This window comes from Oryctolagus cuniculus, chromosome 1 (genome assembly GCF_964237555.1).
Source record: "Oryctolagus cuniculus chromosome 1, mOryCun1.1, whole genome shotgun sequence".
Taxonomy (NCBI): Eukaryota; Metazoa; Chordata; class Mammalia; order Lagomorpha; family Leporidae; genus Oryctolagus; species Oryctolagus cuniculus.
In genome coordinates this window covers 54,915,569-54,940,220 of record NC_091432.1, presented here as the reverse complement: position 1 = coordinate 54,940,220, position 24,652 = coordinate 54,915,569, and the positions used below count along the sequence as shown (strand labels likewise).

General features: G+C 55.3%; 1 protein-coding gene across 2 annotated transcripts in view; it reads right to left on the bottom strand.

Moving 5' to 3' along the window:
* The window catches only part of GALNT18 (polypeptide N-acetylgalactosaminyltransferase 18), a 342,573-nt gene that overhangs the window by 6,260 nt on the left and 311,661 nt on the right, over nt 1-24,652 (bottom strand). For both annotated transcript variants that reach the window (XM_008266222.4, XM_070073272.1), the window contains one exon: nt 7,917-8,081. In XM_008266222.4, coding sequence (XP_008264444.1) covers nt 7,917-8,081 — 165 coding nt within the window. The remainder of the gene's footprint in view (nt 1-7,916; nt 8,082-24,652) is intronic.

The window sequence follows — 24,652 nt, the reverse complement described above, 5'->3', positions numbered from 1 at the left end:
GCTTGATAAATTGATAATCTCACCCAAGGTGAGGCATCCTACCTGGTCCCCATCTCTGTGGGATCAGGCAGAAGAGGGCAGTACCTTCTTCCATCAATTGAAATAAGTAAACATTCGTTTCGAGGCTTGGCCAGCTCGTCAACACCGGCCAGTTCCACACTTGCCCCCTGCTAAGTCTCGGCCATGGAAAGCGGTTTCACTTAAGAGCCGCAGTGCAACAGCTGACCGCAGGCTTTCTTTTCAGCACAGAAGGTTCTCGGCACTGGACGTGCTGACAGCATCTGGGCACTGGGGCGGGAGGAAGGCAAGGCCCCTCCTCCTCGCGTGCGGGCAAATTCTTTGGCAGAACTAGTGGTGCTCCCCGGGAGATGCGCCGAGCAAATGGGTCCACTGCTGCCTGGGTGAGTCATCCTGCACCACATTAGCTCCCACAAATCACAGCCAGCCCGCCCTCGACAGGCAGGTTTGGCTCTGGGCTCTGCTCGCTTCCGGGCAGCCTCTTGTGCGTCTCTTCCTTCCCGGTGTTGACGCGTCTCTGCTGCTCTCCCCAGCACTGCTCATTTGAAAAACCCACACACATTGCAGTGAGACGAAGCCTGCACGAGGGCCGGCCCTGCGTGTCCCTGCGCCCGCACCCACTTCAGTATAGAACCCAAAGTCTGGAATTAGCACAAGGCAGAGTTGGACACGTCACCAAATTCTGTCTTTTCCAAAATGTCCCTATAGCCTTGTCCTCCACTCTGTACAGTGTGTGTATCTGTGTAAGCATAAAATATTTCTGCACCCCCCACAAGCAGAAGTGCACGTGTGGAGCCGGCACTGTGGTGCAGCAGGTTAAAGCCCTGGCCTGCAGTGCCAGCATCCCATATGGCCGCCAGTTCAAGTCCTGGCTGCTCCACTTCTGGTCCAGCTCCCTGCTAGTGTGCCTGGGAAAGCAGTGGAAGATGGCCCAAGTCCTTGGGCCCCTGCACCTGTGTGGGAGACCGGGAAGAGGCTCCTGGCTTCAGATCGGCTCAGCTCCAGCTATTGCAGCCATCTGGGGAGTGAACCAGTGGATGGAAGACCTCTCTGTAACTTTGTGCTTCAAATAAATAAAATAAATCTTTAAAAAAATGTGCATGTGTGTCCTGTTATTTGGAGCACCCCACTTAACACCATCTGCAGCTGGGGTGCACCATCAGCTCACTGTGCCGACTGCAGTCACAAAGGATCTTCCAACTAAGCAAGGACCCTCGACTATAACCTTGAAGTGTCCTTGACGTGCTGTCCAGTGATGGCTGCCCAGCAAGTACCTGTGCTTCTGTGTGCACCTGTTGAGGGCAGTGTCTGGCCCTGTTCACACCTCCCACAAACCCAGCTTGGGACCTGGCACTGAAGGCCTTTCATTACGATCTGAGAGTTTTTTTTTTAACAACTCCTTCGTTTGCTCAACAGCACACTGGGTGCCTCCAGCTAGGCGCTGCAGATGGGGGAAGTGTGAGATGCAGTCCTGTCCAACCATCTGTTGGTTGACAGAAGAGAGGGACATGGGGTAAAGTATTGGGCAGATGATTCCAGAAAGTGGGGCCAAGACCTTCATCCGAGGAGTTCAGCTCATTCTCAAGTTCACGGTGCTGTGTGCTCAGGGTGGCCCAGTGACGCTAGCTTCTAGGTGGAGTATACCCTTCTTGGGGCCCGAGTGCAACTTCACAGAGATTAGACTTACAGCATTACCAGGTTGGCATGCCCCCAAACCACCCAGTCCAATGCCATTCAAAGCCATGGAGCCTTTGGTGGCCTGCTGATGGCCTCAGAGCCCATCTCCTCTGTAAGCCACCTGTGAGAGGCCAGAGTCACGCCATGACAGGCTTCTCACAAGACAAAGGGCAGGCTAGGCCCAGGATGCGCCTGGCAGAAGATGAAACTTGACACCAGGCAATCCTTGGTCCGGCAGGGCGGCGGCGGGGGGGGGGCAACTAATGGGGGGGCTCAATGTATGGCCATATGAGGGGAAAGGAATGCGGATGTAATACTTTTTTGCCTGGGAACTATGAAAACCCTGGGAACAAAGAAAAGGGGTCTTGGTCTCCCAGCACTGCGTTGCACGGGAGGCTGGGGCCCCAGCATGCTGGACCTACAAATAAAGTCCCTTTGTTCTTTGCATTACTGTGAGTCTCGCTGGTTCTTTCTATCCGGGCAATCCGGAACACAACACACCACGTTCGTGGATAGCTCGACGAGAAAGCAGCCCCCTGCTCTTGGTTTCTCCCTGTCTCAGAGCTGCACAGGAGCAGCCTGCTCAGCCTTGCACCAGGCAGCTCTTCAGGCACTTGGAGGTGGAGTTCAGCCCCTCCTGAGGTCTTTCTGGTCTTAAACAGTCACCATCCTTCCTGCCATGCATTCAAAGGTCTACAGAGGTTGCAGCTTAGAGGACACACATTCCAACAGCAGCCTTCCTAGGGCAGGAAGCCCTTCCAGAAGGTCTCTGGAGAGAGCACGCCAGGAATTGCTTAACCATTCGAAGTTACAGCAGGTGTGGTGATGGGGTGGTGTCTTCACACCAAGAGGCAGTCCTTGTTTTGCTGGTCAGGTGTCCTGCTACAGAGATATCTGGGGTGACCTGATGCCATCTTTGCTCTCCTCCCACTAGTCCTGGGGTCTTTGGCCTAAAGCCCCTTTCACTAATTCTGCACCACCAAATCCCAGAGCCCCCCACCAGATCTCTGTATGAAGGGCACTCTTCACGGATTGAAAGATAAACTCTTAATGCACTCCTAATCCAAGGAGGTGGTCACTAGAGATCCTTCAACCAGGAGAAGTCACCAGCAGGAAAAACCAGGGGCAGCAAGTTGCCACGTCTCAGTGGGTACGGAGACGGGAGACACTGGCTGTGTAGAGACGGGTGTGTTGCTAGCAGGAGACATCTCTGCTGCCCACCTACTGTTATTAGAACCCAGAGTCAGAAGTGGTCCTGGGTTAACGCCCTCCTGCCCCAACTATGGGCATGTAATCACCACAGTCTAATAGAGGGTGAGACGTCTCTCAAAGCCCTCTCGCCACTGCTGGGCCCCATGCCCACTGCTCCCTGGGACAACAGGTCCTCCCAAAGTCACTTCTCAACCCCCACTCCTTCCTTCCAACCCACCCCGCACTCTGCTGCCAGGGGATCTTTCAGACCCCACCTTGCAGATCTGCTTACAGCCCTCCTGGCCCCTCCCTTTGCTCAAAGGGGAAGTCCAGACTTCTTGAAGCGGCTCTCAACAGCCACAGTCACCTGCCCCCACCTGCAGGCCCCACTGCAAACTCTGGATTCCACGCACGCCAAACAGCGGCTTCGTATTCCTCAAACGTGCTCTGCTCTTTCGTGCCCCGGCCCAGACGCAGCCCTCGCTCGGGATGGTCTTTCCCTTTTCCACGCCTGGAAACTGCTGCTGCCACTTCCAAGATCAAACACGCATCTCGCCCGTGAAGCCGTCCCCGGGCTCGGCAGGCAGAGCCGGTCACCAGTCTCGGAACGCACAGACGCGGTCTGTTTCTGCTCTCATCAGCAGCTTTTGTTGTGTGTTTACACGCCCGTGAGCGCCTCGAGGGCAGAGGCCACGTCTGATTCATATCTGCATGCCTCCTGCCAAACCCCCACGCTCAATAAATGTTTGATGAACGACTGAAGGAAAGGGCGTTCATCATCGGGAAATCGCTCATCAGAGCCCTGTACATCAGTGTCGCCAAGAGAGGTTTTCGTCGGAGGTGGTTTCTGGGTGTTAGTGTGTAACGCTGCTCTGGCTCAGCCTGAAGCAGTCAGAAGTGCTGGTGGGGGTTAGAGGAAAGACATTTTGTTTGCTAAACAGAAGAGCTGCGCGGTGAGATGGAACCCGGAGATATGCAAATGCCTGCTTTATTTGTAGCAGAACCTGGGAGAGTCACACTAGATTATTTTGAAATTAATGCTGGCTGGGTGTGTGCAGCGTAAATGTGGTCCTCGGGAGAGTAAAGGCTGCATAATGCAAAACCAGAAGGCAGCTCGTAAACGCACCGGAGCTCCTGCCAGCCCAGCCTCTGCACCAGAACATTCTAGACGGTAGGACCCCCACGCTATCTGCAAAGATTTTTTTTTAAGATTTATTTATTTATTTGAAAGTCAGAGTTACTCAGAGAAAGAAGGAGAGGCAGAGAGAGAGAGAGAGAGATCTTCCACCTGTTGGTTCACTCCCCAAATGGCCACAACAGCCAGAGCTGAATTGATCCGAAGCCAGGAGTCAGGAGCTTCTTCCGGGCCTCCCACGTAGGTGCAGGGGCCCAAGGACTTGGGCCATCTTCTACTGTTTTCCCAGGGATGCTGGCACTGTAGGTGGTGGCTTTACCCACTATGCCACAGTGTCAGCCCCTCTGCAAAGATTAAAACCTGTTGCAGGGCCAGCGTTGAGGCACAGTGGGTCAAGCCACCACCCACAGTGCCCGCATCCCATATCTGAGTGCTGGTTCAGGTCTTGGTTGCTCAGCTTCCGATCCCCTCCCTGCTAGTGCAGCTGGAAAGGTTGCAGAAGATGGCCTAAGTACCTGGGCACTTGCAACCCATGTGGGAGACCCGGGCGGAGTTCCAGGCTCCTGACTTCAGCCTGGCCCAGCCCTGGCTGTTGCAGCTATTTGGGAATGGAAGACCTCTATCTCTCTCTCTGTCTCTCCTCTTGTCTCTGTCACTCTGCCTTTAAAATACATAAAATAGATTAAAAACAACAACAACAACAACAACAACAAAAACAAAAAACCTGTTGCAAGCAAATCAGCCCAAACACAAGACTTCAGTCCCGTAAGAGGCTCTGGCTTCTTGCAGCCTCGTCCACAGTGATTCCTCACCAGTGAGAGCTGGGGGGCAGATTCCAGGCACTTGATAAATACTGATCACTTGGCATTCAGCAAACATTTCACAGATGTTCATTACTAAATATCAAGAGGGTAGCTGCGGCTCTGGGCCTGCACATTAGGAATGTAAAAGTACTGTGTTCAGCCGATTCCCTTTGGAGGAAGGATCAAAGGCGTGGCTGCCCGAGCCCTCTGGGGTTTTCATTAGGCTGGTGCTGAAGTGGCCGCCCAAGGCCAAGCTCTGCCATGAGGGAAGGAGGGGGCTGGGGTGTGTTTGCTCTAAGAACCCAGGGGAGTTTGTTGCAGTCAGGGATGGGCGGATGAGAGGGGAGGGTTGGGGAGGGCCAGCAATGGGCGCCAGGACATGGAGATGGACCTGGGGGATGGAGCTGCTGCGTCACCCCAGCTGAGGCCCCAAGCACCTGTGGGAAGGGCCCCCGCAGGACCGTGAAGGAGGCAGCAGTGTGTGGGCGTGGGCCTAGCGCAACAGAGCAGCCTGGGCCTGGGAGCCAGCAGCAGGTTTGAGGGCCAGCTCCCCTGCTCTCAGGCTATGTGGTCTTGGCCAGGTGACTTTATCTCGGTTGTTCCATTCTGCGGCAGATTTGCTGGGCTTAGTAACATGCAACTGTGCAATGCTGGGACCAGAGACGCCAGGGCTCCCAGGCACACAGGGCTCTGGACCCCTGCTGGTTCTGGGCCTTGGGAGGAGCAAGGCCTCTGGAGAGGTGGAACACATACATGACATGTGAGGACAAGTCTCCAGTGTCATGGGCACCCAGCTGGCTGTGACCTCCAGGGCTACCCCAGGGCAGCCCAGCCCCAGCGGCTGCTGCCCCACCTCCTCCTCCTGCTTGCACGGAGTCAGGGCAGCTGGCCCACTAGAGGACTCCTAGTCACACAGGTCAAGGTGTCCAGCCCTCGCCACCCAAGGCTGAGCTCCTGGGCCGAGACCCTTAGTGAGAGTGGCCTGGGGGGCAGGACCGGGCCATGAAGGCCCCAGGGTCACAGAGGAGCAGGAAGGGGAACGGCTAAACTTTCAGACTGCATTTCTGCCTCCTGCGTTTAACTCCTAACCCTGTGTCCCTTCCTAGAATCTCCCCTTGTAGCCCAGATCTAAACATGTCCTTGGGTCACCCCCCCCCCAGAACCCCGAGTATCTGCAGTGTCCCAACAAGCCTGGGTGCACTGTCTCACTGCCTCTGCACATGCTGTTCCCTCTCCCTGGACCCTCTTCCTTCCCTCTCAATGGACCAGGCTCCCACACATTCTGGAATATTCCAAGTTAATTATGGCGTCCCCTGGCCCGCCCCATCCAAATCCCACCATCACCGACTTCTTGCACTGCCCCTTCCAGGAGGAGGCAGAAGGCAGCAGAAAATACCTCCCAGAGACCCCAACGTGACCCCCACAGACCCTGTCCTCGGGTGAAGTCAGCCCCGATCCCCTCCAGGGGCCCAGGGGTTCCTTCATCTCCCCATGCACCCAGGGTCCTCCCTGGCCTCACACTGCCAGGCCTCGCTGAGCCTCTCAGTCTGAAGGGGGAGGTGCGGGGATTGGAGCCCCATCCTGTGCCTCTCTGAGCTGGACGCCCTCCGTGGGAGAGTGATGCGTGCTTCGGCCAGACCCACTGTGGGCAGCACCCGGCTGCAGTTGCACCAGCCTGCATCTCTACCAAGAGGGTGGGCGGTGGGAGGACACGGGGGAACCTCAAACCTCAGCCCTGAGCCTGGCCCTCTTCCAGGTGGCCACTTCCACTGCCGCCCAAGCGTCAAAAAATAGCAAAGAGAACTTGAATATTTCATGAATACCAATGAGCACGTGTGCCCTGGGCATATGACTTGTCTGTGCCTCCGTATCCTCATGTCTAAGGTCTCAGCCATGATGCCGGCCACACGTAGCTGTGTGGCCTCAGGCTTGCAGGGTCTGGCACACAATCAGCCTGCATGCAAGTCACATGGTCTCATGGGGACACACTGGGGCAGCTCCCAGCACTGATCCAAGGTCCCACAGGCAGGAACACGCAGGCAAAACTGTCGAGCCCCCGTGTGCCATTCTCTTTCACCAAACTCCAGGCCTAGTCTAACTCTCGCAGCTGCCTCGCACATGCTCTCCCTGTCTCCAGAAGTGCTCCTGCCTCGTGTGCTCCCCCCGACACCTGTTTTTCTGGGGTCACAAAGCTCTGCTTTGGGCTTTTGCTCCTGCTCCCTAACCAGCCCCTAAATCTGTGACTTTGCTTTGAACTTGCTGCTCAGTAATGAACTTTGCCACCCATTTAGGACTTAAGGGTCTCCCTGAGTCCTCTTGTTCTGCACACCCAGGACACAGGTCAAAGATGTCCTATGCCCACAGAGTGTGACACAGCTGGCTGTCCCCTTACCAGCCCCCCTGCCCCATGCAGGGGGCACTAACCAGACACCAGGACTGGACTCCAAGGTGGCAACTTGCAAAGCTCTCTGCAGTGCCCCAATGGCTCCTCCTCACCAGGGAGGACGTGGGTTTTTGGGGCTGGAGTCGGGGGCTCTGCCACTTGGACTCGTGGATACGGACATTGTCCTCCTGAGCTCCCCAGGCAGGACCGTGTTGGGGGGAAAACTGGTCCTATTTTGTGAATTCTCTGGGCAGAGACGGTCTTCAAAGCTGGGATCTGACTCCCTGGGCATCACTGTATAACCAGGAGCCTCAGCGCCCGTGAAGAACTCCTGAGTTAGTGGAGACTCGGCAGAGGCCTGTCCCCTGGCCACTCACACAGGGACTGCCCTTCACAACACGGCCCCAGATGGCGCCCTGTGAGGAAGCCTCATTCCTGAGAGTGGCAGAGCCAGCCACGGAGCGAAGACCCGGGCTTCCCCTCGTGACAAGAGGCTGGGGTGGGAGAAATGCCAAGATTACAGTCAAGAGAGACCTGGCGTTCGATCCCAGCCCCGCCCCTTCCCGTGTGAGCGTGGGCAACAACCGTCCTGTCTGAGCCTCACTTTCCCGACACTGACATGACATGCTAACAGAGTGAGAGCCAGGACCCCGCGCCGCGGCCCGGGCCGCCCCCTGCCCTCCCGGCGCCTGTGGCCGCATGCCGCTACCTGAGAGAACTGCCAGTGCAGCTTCATCCTCTTGGCCTTGGCGTAGCTGCACTCGATGAGGCGCGGGCGGCTGTTGACGTCCACCAGGCAGCGGTTGTCGTCGTCGTCCACGGTGGGGCTGAGGATGCCCACGTGGATCTGCTGGCTGCTCGTGTAGTACACGTTCTGCGGTGGCAGGAAGGAGGAACAAGGTGAGATGCAGCAGGAAGGGCAGGCGCGAGGCCCACCGGGCAGCGGGCAACGTGGCCACGGCGAGGACCCTGGATTCCTTCTGTCCAGTGGCCTTCGAACTAGTTTCTATGGCGACAGGTAAGAGAAGACCCTTCTACGTGATGATCCAGTCAAGCCTCCAGCCTGCATGTGTCACGGAAACAAAATTCCCAAGAACCAAAATTTACCCCTACTGTATGCGATGCACTATGATGCTTTCTATTCCACTCTTTCATTGAAAAACATTGACCAGAGCTGTTAACATTGATTTCACCACCCCTAGTTTTAAAAGCATCTCTTGAAGCCATTATGTCCAGACTTGCTGACTTCCTCCATACATATTTTATGCCAGATACTACACTTGACCAATAGACACTGAGCAAACCGGCCCGGGGCCACGCCTCCGGGGGCCTGTGGGGAGGGAAGCAGAAGGTGTTGCGCATTATCTGCACCTGCACTAAGACTCTCTACGGCTGTGGCGCCGGCACCCCGGGGTCTAGTCCCGGTCAGGGTGCCAGATTCTGTCCCGGTTGCCCCTCTTCCAGGCCAGCTCTCTGCTATGGCCCAGGAGTGCAGTGGAGGATGGCCCAGGTGCTTGGGCCCTGCACCCCATGGGAGACCAGGAGGAAGCACCTGGCTCCTGCCATCGGATCAACGCGGTGCGCCGGCTGCAGTGCGCCAGCCACGGCGGCCATTGGAGGGTGAACCAACGGCAAAGGAAGACCTTTCTCTCTGTCTCTCTCTCTCACTGTCCACTCTGCCTGTCAAAAAAAATAAATAAATAAAATAAAATAAAGACTCTCTATGAGACAGGATGGAAAAGTTCTTAAAGGGCCAGGTGGCAAAGATGCTCGGCATTGAGGGTGTGCTGGGGGTCCCCAGGATCACCCCCAGGTTCAGTGATTCACACAAGGAGTCATGGGACTCAGCAGACAGCTGTACTCACAGCTATGGCTCAGGACAGCAAAAGGATACAGAGCAAATCAGCCAGGGGAAAGGGCCCACGCGGAGTCTGGGGAGCTAGGCACGAGCGTGAGCCCGAGGGTCCCTCCCAGTGAGATGCGCGCCATTCCCCAGCGATGCAGTGTGACTGCACGCATGGCGGGACGTGCTCTCGACCAGGGCAGTGTGTTACAGACTCGGCATCCCGGTTTCCACCAGTGGGTGCTGGTCACATAGGAGAGCAGGCGCTCCGCAGAAACAGGCGGTCTGCACCATCTGATGAGGCACAAGGGGCTCCACTTCCCAGTTCCGGCAGGAAGCCTCCTGACATCCGGGCCCCCAGGTGCCAGCCCAGGGCCCACCCTGTAAGCCGGCCTTTCCAAGGTGCAGCCAGGCCTGCCACGGGGACTCTGTTTTTTTTTTTTTTTTTTTTTTTTTTTTTTTAACACAGAAGGACAGTCTCTGCAAACTCCACTCTGCAGCTGCCGTGCAAGCATTCCCATAGACAATACGTGAATGGACAACCATGCCACGGTGACACTCTATTTACAAAAACAGCGGCCGCCAGGGAAGTGGCTGGTTCCCCCAGTGATCGAGACACTGGCATCTCACATCGAGTACCCGGGTTCAGATCCCAGCCCTGCCTCCTGGCTTCATCTTCCTGCTCAGGCAGATCCCGGAGGCCACAGTGATGACTGCGGTACCTGGGTCCCTGCCACTTACAAGGGAGACCTGGACTGAGTTCCTGGCTCCTGGCTTCCACCTGGCCCAGCCCTTGCCCTTGCAGGCATTTGGAGAGTGAACCAGCAGATGGGAGCTCTGTCTCTCTCTCTCTGCCTCTCAGACAACAAAAAGCAGGGAGTGTGTGGGCATCCGTGCTCTGTAGCTTTATTCTGTCCTGTGGGGAAGCCACAGACCCTCAGTCTTCAAGCTCACCCCACAGCAGTGATTCCCCGCAGGGGCTCGAAGTGAGAACTCACAGGGTTCATCAGCTCTGCTGCTCACATTACAACAGGAACTAACACTCCATCCCCTCTGCTGCCCCGGGCAAACCAAGAAAGCGCACTTCTCTGTGTTAGGTTAGCGTATCCAGGGAGCCTCAAACTGTTCAGAAGTCCCCACTGGCAAACACTGTCCATTAATCCAAGCTGGTAAAATGAAGCATCCTTTGCTGTAGTGAAAGAGGAAGCTGACGAATACCTTTTAAACGTGGGTGCGGGACACAGAGGGGCCAGGGCAGGTGAGGCAGGTGAGGGCAGCTCTTCATGAACCGGTTCTCTCCAACCCTCAGAAGGGCCTTCAGGGATGCAGGGAAGGGGGACAGGGCAGGCAGGGTTGCCCCCGAGACATAAGGAGAGACATGACCCAGTGCACGAGTCAAAATCTCACGGGAAAGGGAGACCATGCTTGAGGTGGGGGAATCTAGGGACACGGGATAAAAGGCACAATTTTCAAAGACATGAGTGGGTGTCAGGGAGCCACAGGGAGAGAACGTGGACGTGGAGCTGTTGCCACCCAGGGCTCAGTGGATGAGCAGAGACAGCCCAGTTATGTAGAGAGGGCTTCCTTGAGAGACGGGTTGGGGGAAGTGGTGAGGGGTGTTGCACACATACCCCAACTTCGCTCGCCCTCCCCACTGGGTCAGCCCATTGGATGAGCCCAGCTGGAGCCCAGTGAGACGCTGCATAAAGTCAGCCTCTCAAGGTGGCCAGTGTGTCTGGAGGGGCAGCGGAAGACACCTGCCATAGCTAGGACCCACTCTGTGGCTGCCTCCATAGAACCATGGGGATAGGCGTCAACATTACTAATGTGATTCTTCTCTCAACGGAGGTGAGGAATTGGGGTGATCAATGCTGGGGGCAGGGGCTGAGTGCAGGCAGAATGGCCATCTCCATGTGGAACCGTATCCAGGGCACAGAGGCCAGGGGAGCCTCTTCAAACCTCCCTGGGTAAGAGGTGGGGCACTAATTGGACTCCTGAGACCAACATGGCATGGGCTGGACTTCCAGGCCACCACCCAGAAAAGGCCAATGGCTTGCTGTGACTTCCAGCTGGCTGGGCCTCAGGGAGAACTCGTGAACTGGTGGGATTTAGGAAATGAAACAGCTGTGCCATTAGACATCTCACCTATGTGACCATTCAACCGACAAATAGCCCCTGTGTCCCTCTGTTCTAGGGACACAGAGATGAGAACGGCAGGCCCCTGTCCAGCAGGGGCCACAGCCCAGTGGGAACCCAGCCAGTTGGGAAACAACGGCCCCGATCACACCAAGATCAGACTGTCTCTAGCTCCTCTTCTCACTCACCCTCACCCTTGCTACTCTGGAAACAGCAGTGAAAATTCGGCCCCTCCAGAAAGCCTTCCTGAATACGCAGAAGTACAGGGCCTCAGCTTGCCGCCGGGGCCCCTCTCCAACACGTGTGCACCTGTTGATGCCCCTGAGCTCAGGACAGTGGAGCTCTGAGCCGCCCTGTGTGCAGGACCCTGATTCCAGGTGGCTCAGGAGCGTGAGCTACAAGCTGAGATGGCCAGGGAACCGTCACTTCCATCCCCAGTCGTCCCCACCATCGGGGTTGGCTCTCCTCCCCAGGCAGGCTCTGCAGGTGCCAGCGGCCACCCAGGTAATCGTGGAAATCAGTTTCATCCACGTGGTTTGTCTGAAGTGTTCTGGAGGGCAGCGTGTGCACCTGCTATCTGGTACAGCTGCCACTGAGCTGCTTATGGCTCCAGAGCCTGGGAAAATCATAACAGAGGCAGACAGTGGTTTGGTATTTAGAAAGCAAGCGACAAAGTGCATCTGGACCGGCGCAGCCACAAAGCCAGCGGATCACAGACAGACATTCAGCCAGCAGGAATCCCTCAAGTCCTCACTCGGACCTGTCGGAAGCGCAGCCTTGGATCAATCAATGGCCTGAGCACAACAAAAGAGGAAACAGTTTTGTACAAGGTGCCCCACTTTCAGTGCCCGCAGACCCAGCAAGCACAGCGATGCTTTCGGAGCAACGGGGAGCCTTGAGGGCCTGAGTGAGAGGCGGCTTAGAGCTGGCATCTCCCACAGGGGGTACCTGTGCCCAGCAAGGGCATGTCTGGGGACATTTTCGGTTGTCATGACAGCAGGGGCAGGGGGAGCGGGGTTGCTAGGGAACCTTGCAGGGAGAAGTTAGGGATGCTGCCCAATACCCCAGATGCACAGGACAGCCTCCCACAGCACAGAACTCTCTGGCCCCAAACATCACCAGCACCACTGTTGAGAAACCTCGCCTTCGGCTGCAAACACAAAAGCTGAAAGCTCTTTAGCTCTTACTATGCACCAGGCATGAACTCACTCATGTGCTTATCTCTTTCAACCCTAATCTCAACTCTGTGAGGCAGGTACAGGCTGAGCGTTTCTTATCTGGAATGCTTGGGACCACAAGTGTTCTGAAGCTGTTTTTTTTTTTTTTTTCCAAATTTTGGAATATTTGTATATGTATAACAAGCTAGCCTGCAGATGGGATCCACATCTAAACACGAAATTCACTTATGATTCCTACGCAAGGATACTTCAGAAACTGTGTGGGGAAAGTGGAATGAAAAGATCAGTTTATTTTGGTGCAAAAGTTTTAAAAGGCACCCTGGTTTTTTTTCATATGCATTTCCCATAAACTTTCTGAAGACTCCTCAAATGCATGGATTTCAATTTGATTTGCACCAAAATAACTTCTCTTTTAATTCTGTCTTCCACAAACTTTTTGAAGTACCCTGGTATACCTTACACACATAGCACACATAGCCTGACGAAGCTTTTCTACAATATTTTTTAAGGGGCCTTGCTTCTTACTTGATATTTTTTTTAAGATTTTTTTTATTATTATTTGAAAGGAAGCGTTACAGAGAGGCAGAGGCAGAGAGAGAGACAGAGAGACAGAGAGACAGAGAGAGAGAGAGAGAGAGAGAGAGAGAGAAAGAGGTTTTCCCCCTGCTGGTTCACTCCACAAATGGTTGCATGGTTGGAGCTGGGCCAATCTGAAGCCAGGAGTTTCTTCTGGGTCTCCTATGCGGATGCAGGGGCCCAAGGACTTGGACCATTTTCTGCTGATTTCCCAGGCCATAGTAGTGAGCTGGATTGGAAGTGGAACAGTCGGGATTTGAACTGGCAACCATATGGGATGCTGGCACTGTGGGCAGTGGCTTAACACACTATGCCACAGTGCCGGCACCTTTTTCTAGAATATTTTTTTTTTGCCAGGTAGAGTTATACAGTGTGAGAGAGAGACAGAGAGAAAGGTCTTCCTTTTCCGTTGGTTCACCCCCCCAAATGACCATCACAGCCGACGCGCCAGGAGGAAGCCAGGAGCCAGGTGCTTCCTCCTGGTCTCCCATGCGGGTGCAGGGCCCAAGCACTTGGGCCATCCTCCACTGCCTTCCCAGGCCACAGCAGAGAGCTGGCCTGGAAGAGGAGCAACCAGGACAGAATCCGGCGCCCCAACTGGGACTAGAACCCGGGGTACCGGCGCCACAGATGGAGGATTAGCCAAGTGAGCCGCCGCGCTGGCCTCTAGTTTATTTTTAATGTGCTTGTGTTTTGATTGCAACTCATCCATGACATAAGCTCAGGTGTGGAATTGTTCCTTTGTGGCCTCACGTGGGCACCCAAACAGTTGTGGATTTCAGATGCTCGACTTGCACTACTATTTCATCCCCCACCTTGTATAAGAGGAAACAGAGGTAGAGAAGGTCAGGTCCAAAGTCACACAGTGGGTGGTCAGTGGCTGGGACGTCAGAGCAAGTCTGACTCCAGAGCCAGGGTGACCACCTCCCTTGCCCACCTCTCCAGGGTCACTCCAGCTCCAGAGACCGGGCTGGAGGGAGCGGGACAGCTGGGAGCCAGGCCTCCCTTGGAGCCGTGCTGGGGGCCTGGACTGAGGGGGTACGGTAGGACTGGAGGGCCCTTTATTAAAAGGCCTGGAACAAAGGGTGGGTAAAGTGCTGAGACAGCAACATCCCATCTGCAGCTTGCGTCAGGGGCTGAGCGAGCCATTACGGCATCTGTGGATGTTTTACAACCCTCACCCCCCTGCCCTGGGGCCCTGAACGGCATCCTCCACCACTCAGCTCCTGGGCAGCACTGCGTGATTGATTCAGCTCATTCTCTGCTCAGCCCCATGCCGCTCAGTAGGGCCATTTCATGCTGACGCAAGATGATACCAGGATACGAGAGAAACCACCAGCACAGGTAAAAGTACCAGCACCTCTGGGTCTCATCCTCCACTCCTGCAGGTGGGGGCAGGAGGAGCGACTCCCGTGCCTGCCCCCAGGGCCACAGAGCCAAGGCCGCAAGGACCCCTGGATGGGAGGTTCCCCTTGGCCTACCTGCTGCCCTCCAGACAAGGCCCCTTCTGCAGGGCACAGGTGGGCACCCCTGCCAGGCCATCCTCAGCAGCCTTCCCATGCTGGCAGCCTGGAGGTGGGCCCGGCCTCTTGGGGGCTGGTGTGGGGCCTTTCACTAGGACCCCCCCCCCCCCCAGGCATCAAGCATCACCTCGCTGGTGGGGACTCTGCCATGGCAGGTGGGGGTGGCAGGTCCTTGTAAGGGAAGACAGAGGAGAAAACAGATTTCCATCCACCTAGATTTCAGGCCCTCTGCCAGACACTTCCTATGCTGCAGGCCACCCTCTACCCCAATGATTTTGAAAAAAACAAAGCAAAACATGTATTTGTTTATTTGAAGGGTGGGGAGAGAGAGACAGAGAGAGAGACAGAGAGAGAGAATGAATGAGTTTTCCATCTGCTGATTCACTCCCTAGATGGCTGCCACAGCCAGTGCTGGGCCAGGCTGAAGCCAAGAACCAGGAGCTTCCTCTGGGTCTCCCACATAGGTGGCAGGGGCCCAAGTATTCTGTTGATTTTCCCAGGGCATTAACAGGGAGCTGCATTGGAAGTGGGGCAGCTGGGGCATGAATGGGCACCCACATGCAGTGCCGGTCCTGCAGGCGGCGGCTTTACCGGCTATGCCACAGCATCGGCCCCACAGGAAACTGAGGCTGCAAGGTTTAAAGACCTTGCTAAGGTGCACATGGAGGCAGTTGCTGTCTCCCCTCCCTGCCCGAGGAGAAGCTCCGAGCGAGGCTGGGTTCTTGGCCTGTCAGGGCCCACGGCCCCCTGCCCAGGAGGAGCGGCCCTCCCCATTCCCCGCCAGGATTCTCCACAGCCTGGACTGCAGCTGAAGCACCACCCGCACCCACTCGCGGGCCCTGGGCTGAAGCCGACCCAGGCCCAGAGCTGGGCTCTCAGGGCCACCTGACCGCCTCTCCTCAGAGCCAGCAATGGGACTGGCAGGGCTGTTTCTATCAGTTGTTCCTGCTGGGTCCTGGGGACTCCCAAGAACGGGCTCAGCACCCCTGCAGGTGGGGGTCTAGGGCTCCCCGCCAGCTCAGCCACACATAAGGTGGTGATTGCAAAATGGAGGGGCGGGGGCTGGCCGAGGTTGCTAAGGGATGGCCAGGCTGGGGGCTGGATCTCAGGAGGAAGATTTGGGAGCACATGAGTCTCAAAGAGGTGCCCTACATCATCAGGCAGGGTGCACCACAGCTGAACCACTGGGGAGCTGCAGGACCGAGAAACCACTGTCTCCGGCCTGGGGCCTAGGCATGGGTATATTCCAGGCGATGCTAACGTGTAGCCTAGATGAACTGCAGGGCACCACTTGTGACTCTGGATTCCAAGTCTCCCTCTTCATGTGGGTTCCAGCAGGAGCCCTCTCTGCAGGGGCACTGCTTCCAAGGTTCTGAGGAGGGCGGTCAAGAGGTTCGGAAGGCCCCTGGCTTAGGACAAGGTGTGGTACAGCATCATCTGGGAACCTGTTAGGAATGCACGTCTTAGGGGCTGGCACTGTGGTGTAGCAGGTAAAGCTGCTGCCTGTGATGCCAGCATCCCACATGGGCACTGATTACTGTCCCGGCTGCTCCACTTCCAATCCAGCTCCCTCCCTGCTAATGGCCTAGGAAAGCAGCAGAAGATGGCCCAAGTGCTTGGGACCTTGCACTCACGTGGGAGACCTGGGTGAAGCTCCCGGCTCCTGGCTCTGTTTGGCTCAGCCCCGGTCATTGTGGCCACCTGGGTAGTGAACCTGCAGATGGAAGATCTCTCCCTCTGTCTGTAACTGACTTTCAAATACACAAATAAATATTAAAAAAAGAAAAGAAATGCACATGTTTGAGTCCAGCCCCACAGTTACTCAGTCAGAATCCTGAGTGGGACCCATAAGCGCAGTCTGAATGAGCCCTGCAGGCAAGGCTGCTGCATGTGAATGAATGTTCCAGAACCACCTGTCTGGGGAGAAAGTGGCCTGGTGGGATAGGAAGAGCAAGGACCTCCAAGTCAGGCCGACCTGGGACTCTGCTCGACACCTCCGCCCACCCCTCACTTCTTGGCCAGCAAGCTCTCCTGACCCCCACTTCTCAGCCTGAAGATGCATTTGGTGTGAAGGTTAAAATGCAGCTTCTAGCCTGGCCACAGGGACCAGTGTCTCCGCAGGAGGGCAAGTAAAGGCCAGGAGGGAGGGGACGGCAGGCCCGGCTGCACGGCTTTCACCTACCCCACCTCTGTGGCCCCTGTCTCGGATCTGACTGGCCTGGGAGTGGGGGTTCAGGGAAGCAGCAGACAGGCTACCGGATGTGGAGGGGCAGAGGGAGAAGGAGGGAGAGCCTTGCTTTATGAAATCCCAAGGTACAGAGCAGCGACGGTGATATCCACAGCGAGTATGAGGAACGGGCTCCTTGTCCTCTTTACCAAAGAATGAGCTGGAGGCCTCTCTGCAGACAGGGAGAGCTGATTTGAGGGTTTGGTCATTGGCCATTAACCCCGGGGCACAGAGGTTCATTACTGTGCTGACGGCCATGGTGCACAGATGCTAAATCAGGAACGAATGGGAGTCATTTCCGGAATGGTCTTAAGTCCACCAGCCACAGCACTAGGGGCCCATGAGGAATGGAAAACAGCTGTGAACAGCCCAAATGTGCCAGGCAGGATTCCAGAGCTCGGAGCTTCCCTGTTTTCCCGGCAGTTGGGGAACAGGTGAAGTTAAGCCATGGACCCCACCACCCCCCCGCCCCGCCCAGCTTTGGGGGCAAATGTTGTAGCTGACATGCAGCCCATCAGTCAGCAGCTGATCCAGTTCAATTCAACCAGCGCCCTCTGTGCTGTCTCTCTTGAGCTGGGCACTGGGGAAGTGGAGCTGTCGGCCTGATGGGGACTGAGACTCGAAGAAGGGTGAACAGGAGACCCCCATGGCCGGGCTGCTCACAGGTGTCTGGCCAACCTGCACAGCCATTCCGGAGTGATGTCTGTACCTGGGCTGCCAGTGAGCGAGGAGTGTTGAGATCAGCCTGGGGAGAGAGTAGTTTGCCCAAATAATTGACAAGGGACCCCTGGCAGAGGACACAGGGTAAACAAAGTCACAGAGGCTGCACCACACGGTGCCACAGTAGGGAAAGGGAGCATCTCTACGGTGGGCTGGGGGAGAGGGATAAGGCTGGAAGAATAGCCGGGGGCTGGGGAGATTGGATGGCGCCCTGTCTGCCGGCCAGCGGTGACCTGCAACCTGAGACTGTGCCCCTCTGCTTGTGAGCACATCTGAGGGTTCACAGTCTTTCGAGGAGCCTTGAAAGTGAACATGAGCTGAGGCTAGGGGTGACTCGCGCAGGCCTGGCTGGGAGATTCTGGCTGTGCCTCTGCAGAGCAGCAGGAAGAAAGGCAAAGCTTTTGACCACGGAGCTGCCTTTGAACTTGAAACTGAACAGGAATGGCCAAGCCGTGCCTGGCTTCTGCCTTGTGCTGTGTAGCCGGGGATGCTGAGTGTTGCTGGGCTGGGAGTGTACCACGTAGGGTCCTAGCCGTTGCTGTGTACTGTGGTTTAATCCCAGGCCTTGCATCCACAGGTTTGTCATTTTTCTCAGCACTACTCTGGGCGCCTGTGACCCCTGGACCCAGGGTTTCCCTTGTGGGCCTCTCTGCCCTGAGAGACGGCCAGGTAACAGGGTCACCCTGGCCTCCTGCACTGAAGCCGAGGGTTGGGAGGAGTGAATTACCAGCGAGAGGCCAGAGACAGACCAGAGAAGAGTCAGAGCTGCAGGATGCTGAGAGTCACATCGGCTTTCTTGTGGCAGCATCTTGCCCCACCCTGGCCTTAACAGTAGGCTGGCCAGAGTCCTGTACCCCACTGCCTTGGCCCAGGGGTAGCTTCCAGATCAGTATGTGACCCAGTCTGGGCCAATGGAAATCTGCCCTGGGATTTTCTGTATGCAGCAGGACACTGCTGGAAGGCTCTAAGCCTGCCTTCTTCCTCAGGTAAGTCAGGAAAACTCCTTCACCATAGCAGAGAGCCAACTCACACACAACAGGGAGCAGAGCCCTGAGGTGGGGAGAGGGGGAGGGAGGGGGAGGGGAGGGCAAGGGGGATGGAGAGGGGGAGGGATGGGAGAGGAGGAGGGATAGAGGGAGGGGTGGGAGGGAGAGGGGGAGGGAGAGGGAGATTCAGATGGAGAGGGAGAAGGGGGGCAAGGGGGCAGAGGAGGGAGGTGGTGAGAAGGGGAGAGGGAGAGGATTTTACTTCTTCAAGCTCTGGCTCCAGCTCTGCCTGAAGCCAGAGGCAGACACGGACTCGTCCTTTACAAGAGGGGGTAACACTTCTTTGCATTTGGCTTGAATTGAGTTTCTGTCATTTGCCACCCAGAGTCTTGTGGAACACAGCACAAACAGGAGACACTTTCAGGTCACAGAGATGCAGCAAAAGGCTCATCAAGTCGTCACAGCTCTGGGGCCCCTAGCTATGAAAGGAGACAGCGTGCGTGTGTCCGGCTCACTCACTCCTTGTGACAAGGCCACTCTGGAGAGAAGCGGCAGTCTGTGAAGTCGGCCTTTTGTCAGCGAGCCTGCATCACTCCCTTCAGTCACTGTGCCTGCTTGGGCAGGGAGCAGGTAGGGAGCCGGGGTGGGGTCGGGGTGGCCACAGGCGCTAGTGAGGCCCTGGAATAGGCTGAGGGGCAGCACTGTGTGAGTGCAGGTGGAGAGGAAGCCCCAGTTATGGTGAAGTAGCTCAGCACGGCTCAGGATTTGACGAGGGATGGGGATCCCAGGCTGGGACAGCTGGTGGAGTCTCTCCTGACCGGCCATCTGCCCTGTCTCCAGGAAGCAGCGAGCACTTGCAAACTGCCCTGACCTAGGCCTTAGCCTCCTGTCCACGCTCCTCATTCCCCCTGCTCTCTGCCTGCACTCAGAGCAGCCGGGCTGCCTGGCACAGGTGCTCTGAGCTGTGGAGGGCTCTGACCCTGAGGGAGGCCAGGCAGAAGCACGCTGCCAAGGGACGCTTCACTGAGGCAGCCTGATCCATAGCTACGGCCAGGGCCAAGGCCCCAGCAGCTGGAGAGCGGGGCTTGTCCTAGGGCAGGAGGCTGTGCACAGGATGCGTGCTGCTGTCAGCGCATCAGCAATGGAGCTGGGAAGGTGCGGGCGGATCGCCTGGGCATCTCCAAGTGCTTCTGGAGGTGCAGTCACTGCACTTAACCCTCCCCGGCTGTCCTTCGAAATGCAACTGGCCCTTCAGCCACCCTTGAGACATGGACCTTAGCAAGGGTCTGGTGACCACTGCTCACAATCCCCCGCAGGGCTCAGCCTCCCTGCATAGAGGACAAAGCCCAGGGGATTCCTGGAAAAACCTATTCTTACTGCTTCTACAGAACACTCCAGTGCCAGCCCTAGTTGTAGCTGCAGCAGACACTGTTGGTGCCTGCAAATGAGAGAGGCGTTCCTCTGCCCTGGGGCCTTTACCTCCTGAGGGTTTTCCAGGCCTGCATCAGGCCCCAGGGGCAGCCAGGATGGCTAGAAGCAGGTGGATAAAGAGCCCACCCTTCTTACTCCTTGGGATCATCCTGAGGTAGGGTCCCTCCAGGCTTCTGGAGATCCCAACACGGACCCAGCAGCCACCCTGGGGCTTGCTCAAATGCCCACTCTGGGTTGCCTTCACTGTTCCCCACCTCTGTCCCCACGTCATTTTCTCACGGCCTCACCAGTACTTCCTAGAAGAGCAGTGACTTGCCTCAAGCCCTGTCTCAGGGCCTGCTTTCAGGGAAACCCAATTCGAGATAGCAGCTGAGCCAGGGCTCCGTCCCCCTCCGCCTGTCTGTCCGGGTCTGCAGCAGGTGTGCTAGCAGCTGAGTTGCACTTGTTCCCCAGCACAACCTCAGTCAGCAACGGGGCTCAATATAAACACCAAGCTCGATACCCCTAAGCCTTCTGGGGTCATCACATCTGATGGGCCCCCTCCAGTGTGGTAGCCACTGGGGGCCCTTGGCCTGGGAGTTCTGAGGGTCTGCTGCCCCCTCTGACCTGGGGGTCCGTGGGACACCAACATCTAAGCTCCCCTTGTGGGTCTTCCCCTGCAGGCTGTGATGCTATGCTGCTGACAGAGGACTCTTCCATCAGAAGTATGTTCTGTCCTAGAGAGCCAGCTTGAGGGGATCTGGACACCCCCATGCAGGGGCTGCCTACCTAACCGTGACCCAAGTCCTCTGAAGTTGCTTCTGTCCAGACGCTGGCCCCCACAGTCAATGCTCCGTGACTGCCCTGTGGTGAGAATGGAGTTGTTACAGAGGGCCAAGGAGACTCCTCCCCAGAAAGATGCAGAACCAGGTAGCCTCAGCCGAGGCATGTCTGGGGTAACTCAAGAGAACATCCAGAAACTCCTGCTGCCGAGGCCCCCACAGAGGCCCTGGCTCCTGTGGGTCCCCAATCAACCCTCCCTCTGCGTCTCTAAAAATCAATCACCCACGTTTTCTCCAGTGGTGCCCGCTTTTTGCTTTCAGCCTAAGCTGCTCCAGTTTATTTGTTGTTGTAGCTAATGACTGACCCCTGCCCCAATTAGCAAGCACAGTTTGCTCATTACTGAGTTCTCTACAAGAAACCTCAGCCATCTGATGTCTGACCCCTGAGACTCCTTTTGGCTCTGCATTGGAAGGTGTTCATCAAAGCCCCTCCCAGCTGTATCTGTCTGTCCACTGCTGCATGAACTGTGTCTACCCACTAGCAAATAGCTCTGAGAGAGACTCCCCCCCAACATTCCTCTTCTGCCAACACAACCCTCTGCCAACCCTGCATCAGCCTGTGACAGCCAACGCACCCTTCTTAGCTACTCTAACTCATCGCTCAGTCCGCTGAGGGCCCTCCTTGCATTCCCCACCTAACTGAGCTATTATCCACTTTATCCACCTCCACATCACTAAAGCGAGATGTGACCTCCTGTCTAGCTTTGACTCAAACGGAATGCAAGCAGCTATGGGCACGTCATTTCTGATCTGAAGCTTTGGGAGCTGTCATGTGACCAACACCTCCCCTTTTGGGCCTACAGCATCCCGGATGGGGACTGCTCATTTGGCCCTACAGGTGGAGTGATGCTGAACCAAGACAGTCATGGAGCATAGGCAAGAAATTAGCAGCTGTTGCAGGGCACTGGGAGTTGGGGGTCATCGGCCTAAAAGAAACGCTGCCGAAAACTGAAATGCGGTGCACTAGCTTTGGGGCTAGAATCGGGCAGTGAGAAGGTGGAGCGAAGATGACGTCTTCTGTGCAGTGGTGAAACATCTGTCTGGACTGCTGCCTGCCACAACGTGGTAGACTGACACCACGCTTGAGTGAGGCTTTGTTACTATCGCTGTTTTGGACAGGATGCTGCAAACGAGAGATAAGGTCAGGAGAGAAACGGCCTGCAGCAGGACCGGGAAATGTTTGCTATTGTTAGCCACTGAGATTTTGAGGTTGTGTGTTATTGGAGCATGATGATGCCTGAACTGACTGACAGCCATTTTGCTGTGCTCCTGTACCGAATCATCACATGAAATAGACTCACAAAATGTGCTGCATGCTCTTAGGAAAACATACAAGGGACTTTGGGGATCTGTATGCAGAGGGCTTGGCCCAATTTGGGAGAGTGAAGAGGGCAGATTCAACAGAGACTGACTGGGTTGCAAACCACTGAGCCTCCCTGCTCCAAGGGTTCACTGGCCATTGACCACAGACCATTTACTCAGCCACGCATTCAGTCAACTGGTTCCTTGATCAAAACAAGGGGTATAGATGCTGCTACCCTCGCAGTTTAGCAGACCTATTGGGAAGTGCCAATGCTCAGTGTCAGCTGCTGGTAACGCTGTTACAATGTCAACCATCCCCTATTAGAGTACAAGATCCCAGAGGAGAGGCCAAGTTTGTCTTGCTCATCCTTGTATTCCCATGATCCAACCCACTGCTCGATACCTGACACATACTCCAAACATACCAGTCGATTAGCTCCAGGAACACTCCCACTCCAGCTCAGAAATCCCTCCAGGTCTCCCTGGGGCCTGCTTCACACCCCTTACTAAGCCTCCTTTAAGCTCCTCTCTGCCCTGTTTTGGATCAATACCTCCTATACCACTCCCCATTCTCCCCGTGGATTAATGGCCTAGATGGAACAGGCTCTCTCCCCAGCACATGATTTTTAATATTTGCTCCTAGGCCATGGTCTGTGCCAGGCCTTACCCTAACTTGGCCCTCAGGAGAAATGAGGAGGCTCAATTCTTGCTGGTTCACAATGGGTATCCTGCGCTGCATTAAGAAGAGCTTAGGCTGTTTCCAGTGAGAGGTGTGTGTGTGTGTGTGCGCACATGTACACATTTTAACATATGGTCAATGCGGGACCTGGACCTTCCACAATCTCAATGATCAGGAAGATGTAGGAAAGAGCCTGGTAATAAAACCTGCAGGTTAAGATTCAGCAGGGAGGAGTTAGCTGAGAAAAACAGAGTTCACGCAGATGAAATAATGGCGTCTGATTTTAACCCACAAACACAAATCTCTGTTCTATACTTGCTCCAGCACCACCCCCATCTCCATTCCCCTTGTTGCTGGGAGAAATGCAGCCTGCCTTACTGCAGGGAGAACCCCAGCTCCCCGCTGGATTTTACATAGCTCAGAGAGCAATGTCAGATGCCCTGCACTGGCACAGAGCGTTAGAGAATGAAGGCCATCATGTTGGAGATCCCTTTTCTTGCCTTGTCACAAGACAGGCACTTTTGAATGAGTGGGTAAACAAATAAAATCATAAAAAGTGAATATGATGCAAGGTGGCATGTACCAATGCCATCTCACTAGTCCAAGTGATCAATTTCAGTTCACAATTGATCATAATGAAAGGACTAAGTCAAAGGGAGCACATAAACAAGTCTAGTACTGTCGCTCCCCCTCTTCGTGGAGGAACGACACTAAACCCTGCCTAGGCTTCATATCCGAGTCACGGCACCATTATGTCGCTCCCCCTCTTCGTGGGGGAACGACACTGAACCCTGCGCTGTTCTTTCGTCTGCTCGGCCCTCCCCGGGTTTGCTGCTGCTTCTTCCCGGGTTGGCTACTATCCCTTCCACCTCCGTGGAAGGGCAGTTCCCCCTGGCTGCATTCCCCACTTCCGCAGGGGAGCGGCACACCGCCGGCCGGTTCTCTCGGGGGCTGCACGGGTTCCCTTAGATGTTCCCCATAGATGTTCCCGGTGCATGCCGTCTCTCTCCTCCTTTATAGTCCTCCTCCGCCAATCCTAACTCGGCTGCCCACACGCCGAGTACGCTGCTCTCCTCCAATCAGGAGCAAGTCCTACAGTTTATTGGTTGAACTGGAGGCAGCTGTGCGGAAGCTGTTTACTTCTCTCCCAGCGCCATATTGTGGGAGAGCAGATGCATAGAATAAGTCTTAATTCCAGTAACTCAGTCTAGTCCGGTTTGCTCCCCACATAGTACCTGCTAACACTAACCGATAGAATAAATAAAGGGGAGAGTGATCCAACATGGGAAGTGAGATACTCAGCAGACTCATAGAATGGCAGATGTCCTAAATAGCACTCTGGCCTCAGAATCAGCCCTAAAGGCATTCCGATCTGGCTGAAAGGCCCATGAGAGTATTTCAGGCATGGAAAGCCAAGACACTCTGGCAAAAGATCTCTGTGAGTGAGATCCCAGTGGAAAGAACAGGCCATCAAAGAAGGAGGTACCTTTCTCTGAAGGGAGGAGAGAACCTCCACTTTGACTATGACCTTGTCTAAACAAGATAAGAGTCGGAGAACTCAGAGGGCTTCCATAGCCTTGGAAACTCATGACTGGAGCATAGGGAGATTACTGATGCCATAGACAAGAGTGTCAATTGGTAAAGTCAACAACAGGAGTCACTGTGCACTTACTCCTCATGTAGGATCTCTGTCCTTAATGTGCTGTGCATTGAGATTTAATGCTATAACGAGTACTCAAACAATATATTTCACTTTGTGTTTCTATGCGGGTGCAAACTGTTGAAATCTTTACTTAATGCATACTAAACTGATCTTCTGTAAAAAAAAAAAAAAAGAAATTATCAATTCCCAACTTTACTCTCACTGGGATTAAACATGACAATAGGTCTGATCTGATTTCATCATTATTTAAAAAAATCATCTATTATTTTTCACTTTATGTTTCTGTGTGGGAGCAAACTGTTGAAATCCTTACTTAATGTATGCTAAGCTGATCTTCTGTATATTAAGATAATCGAAAAT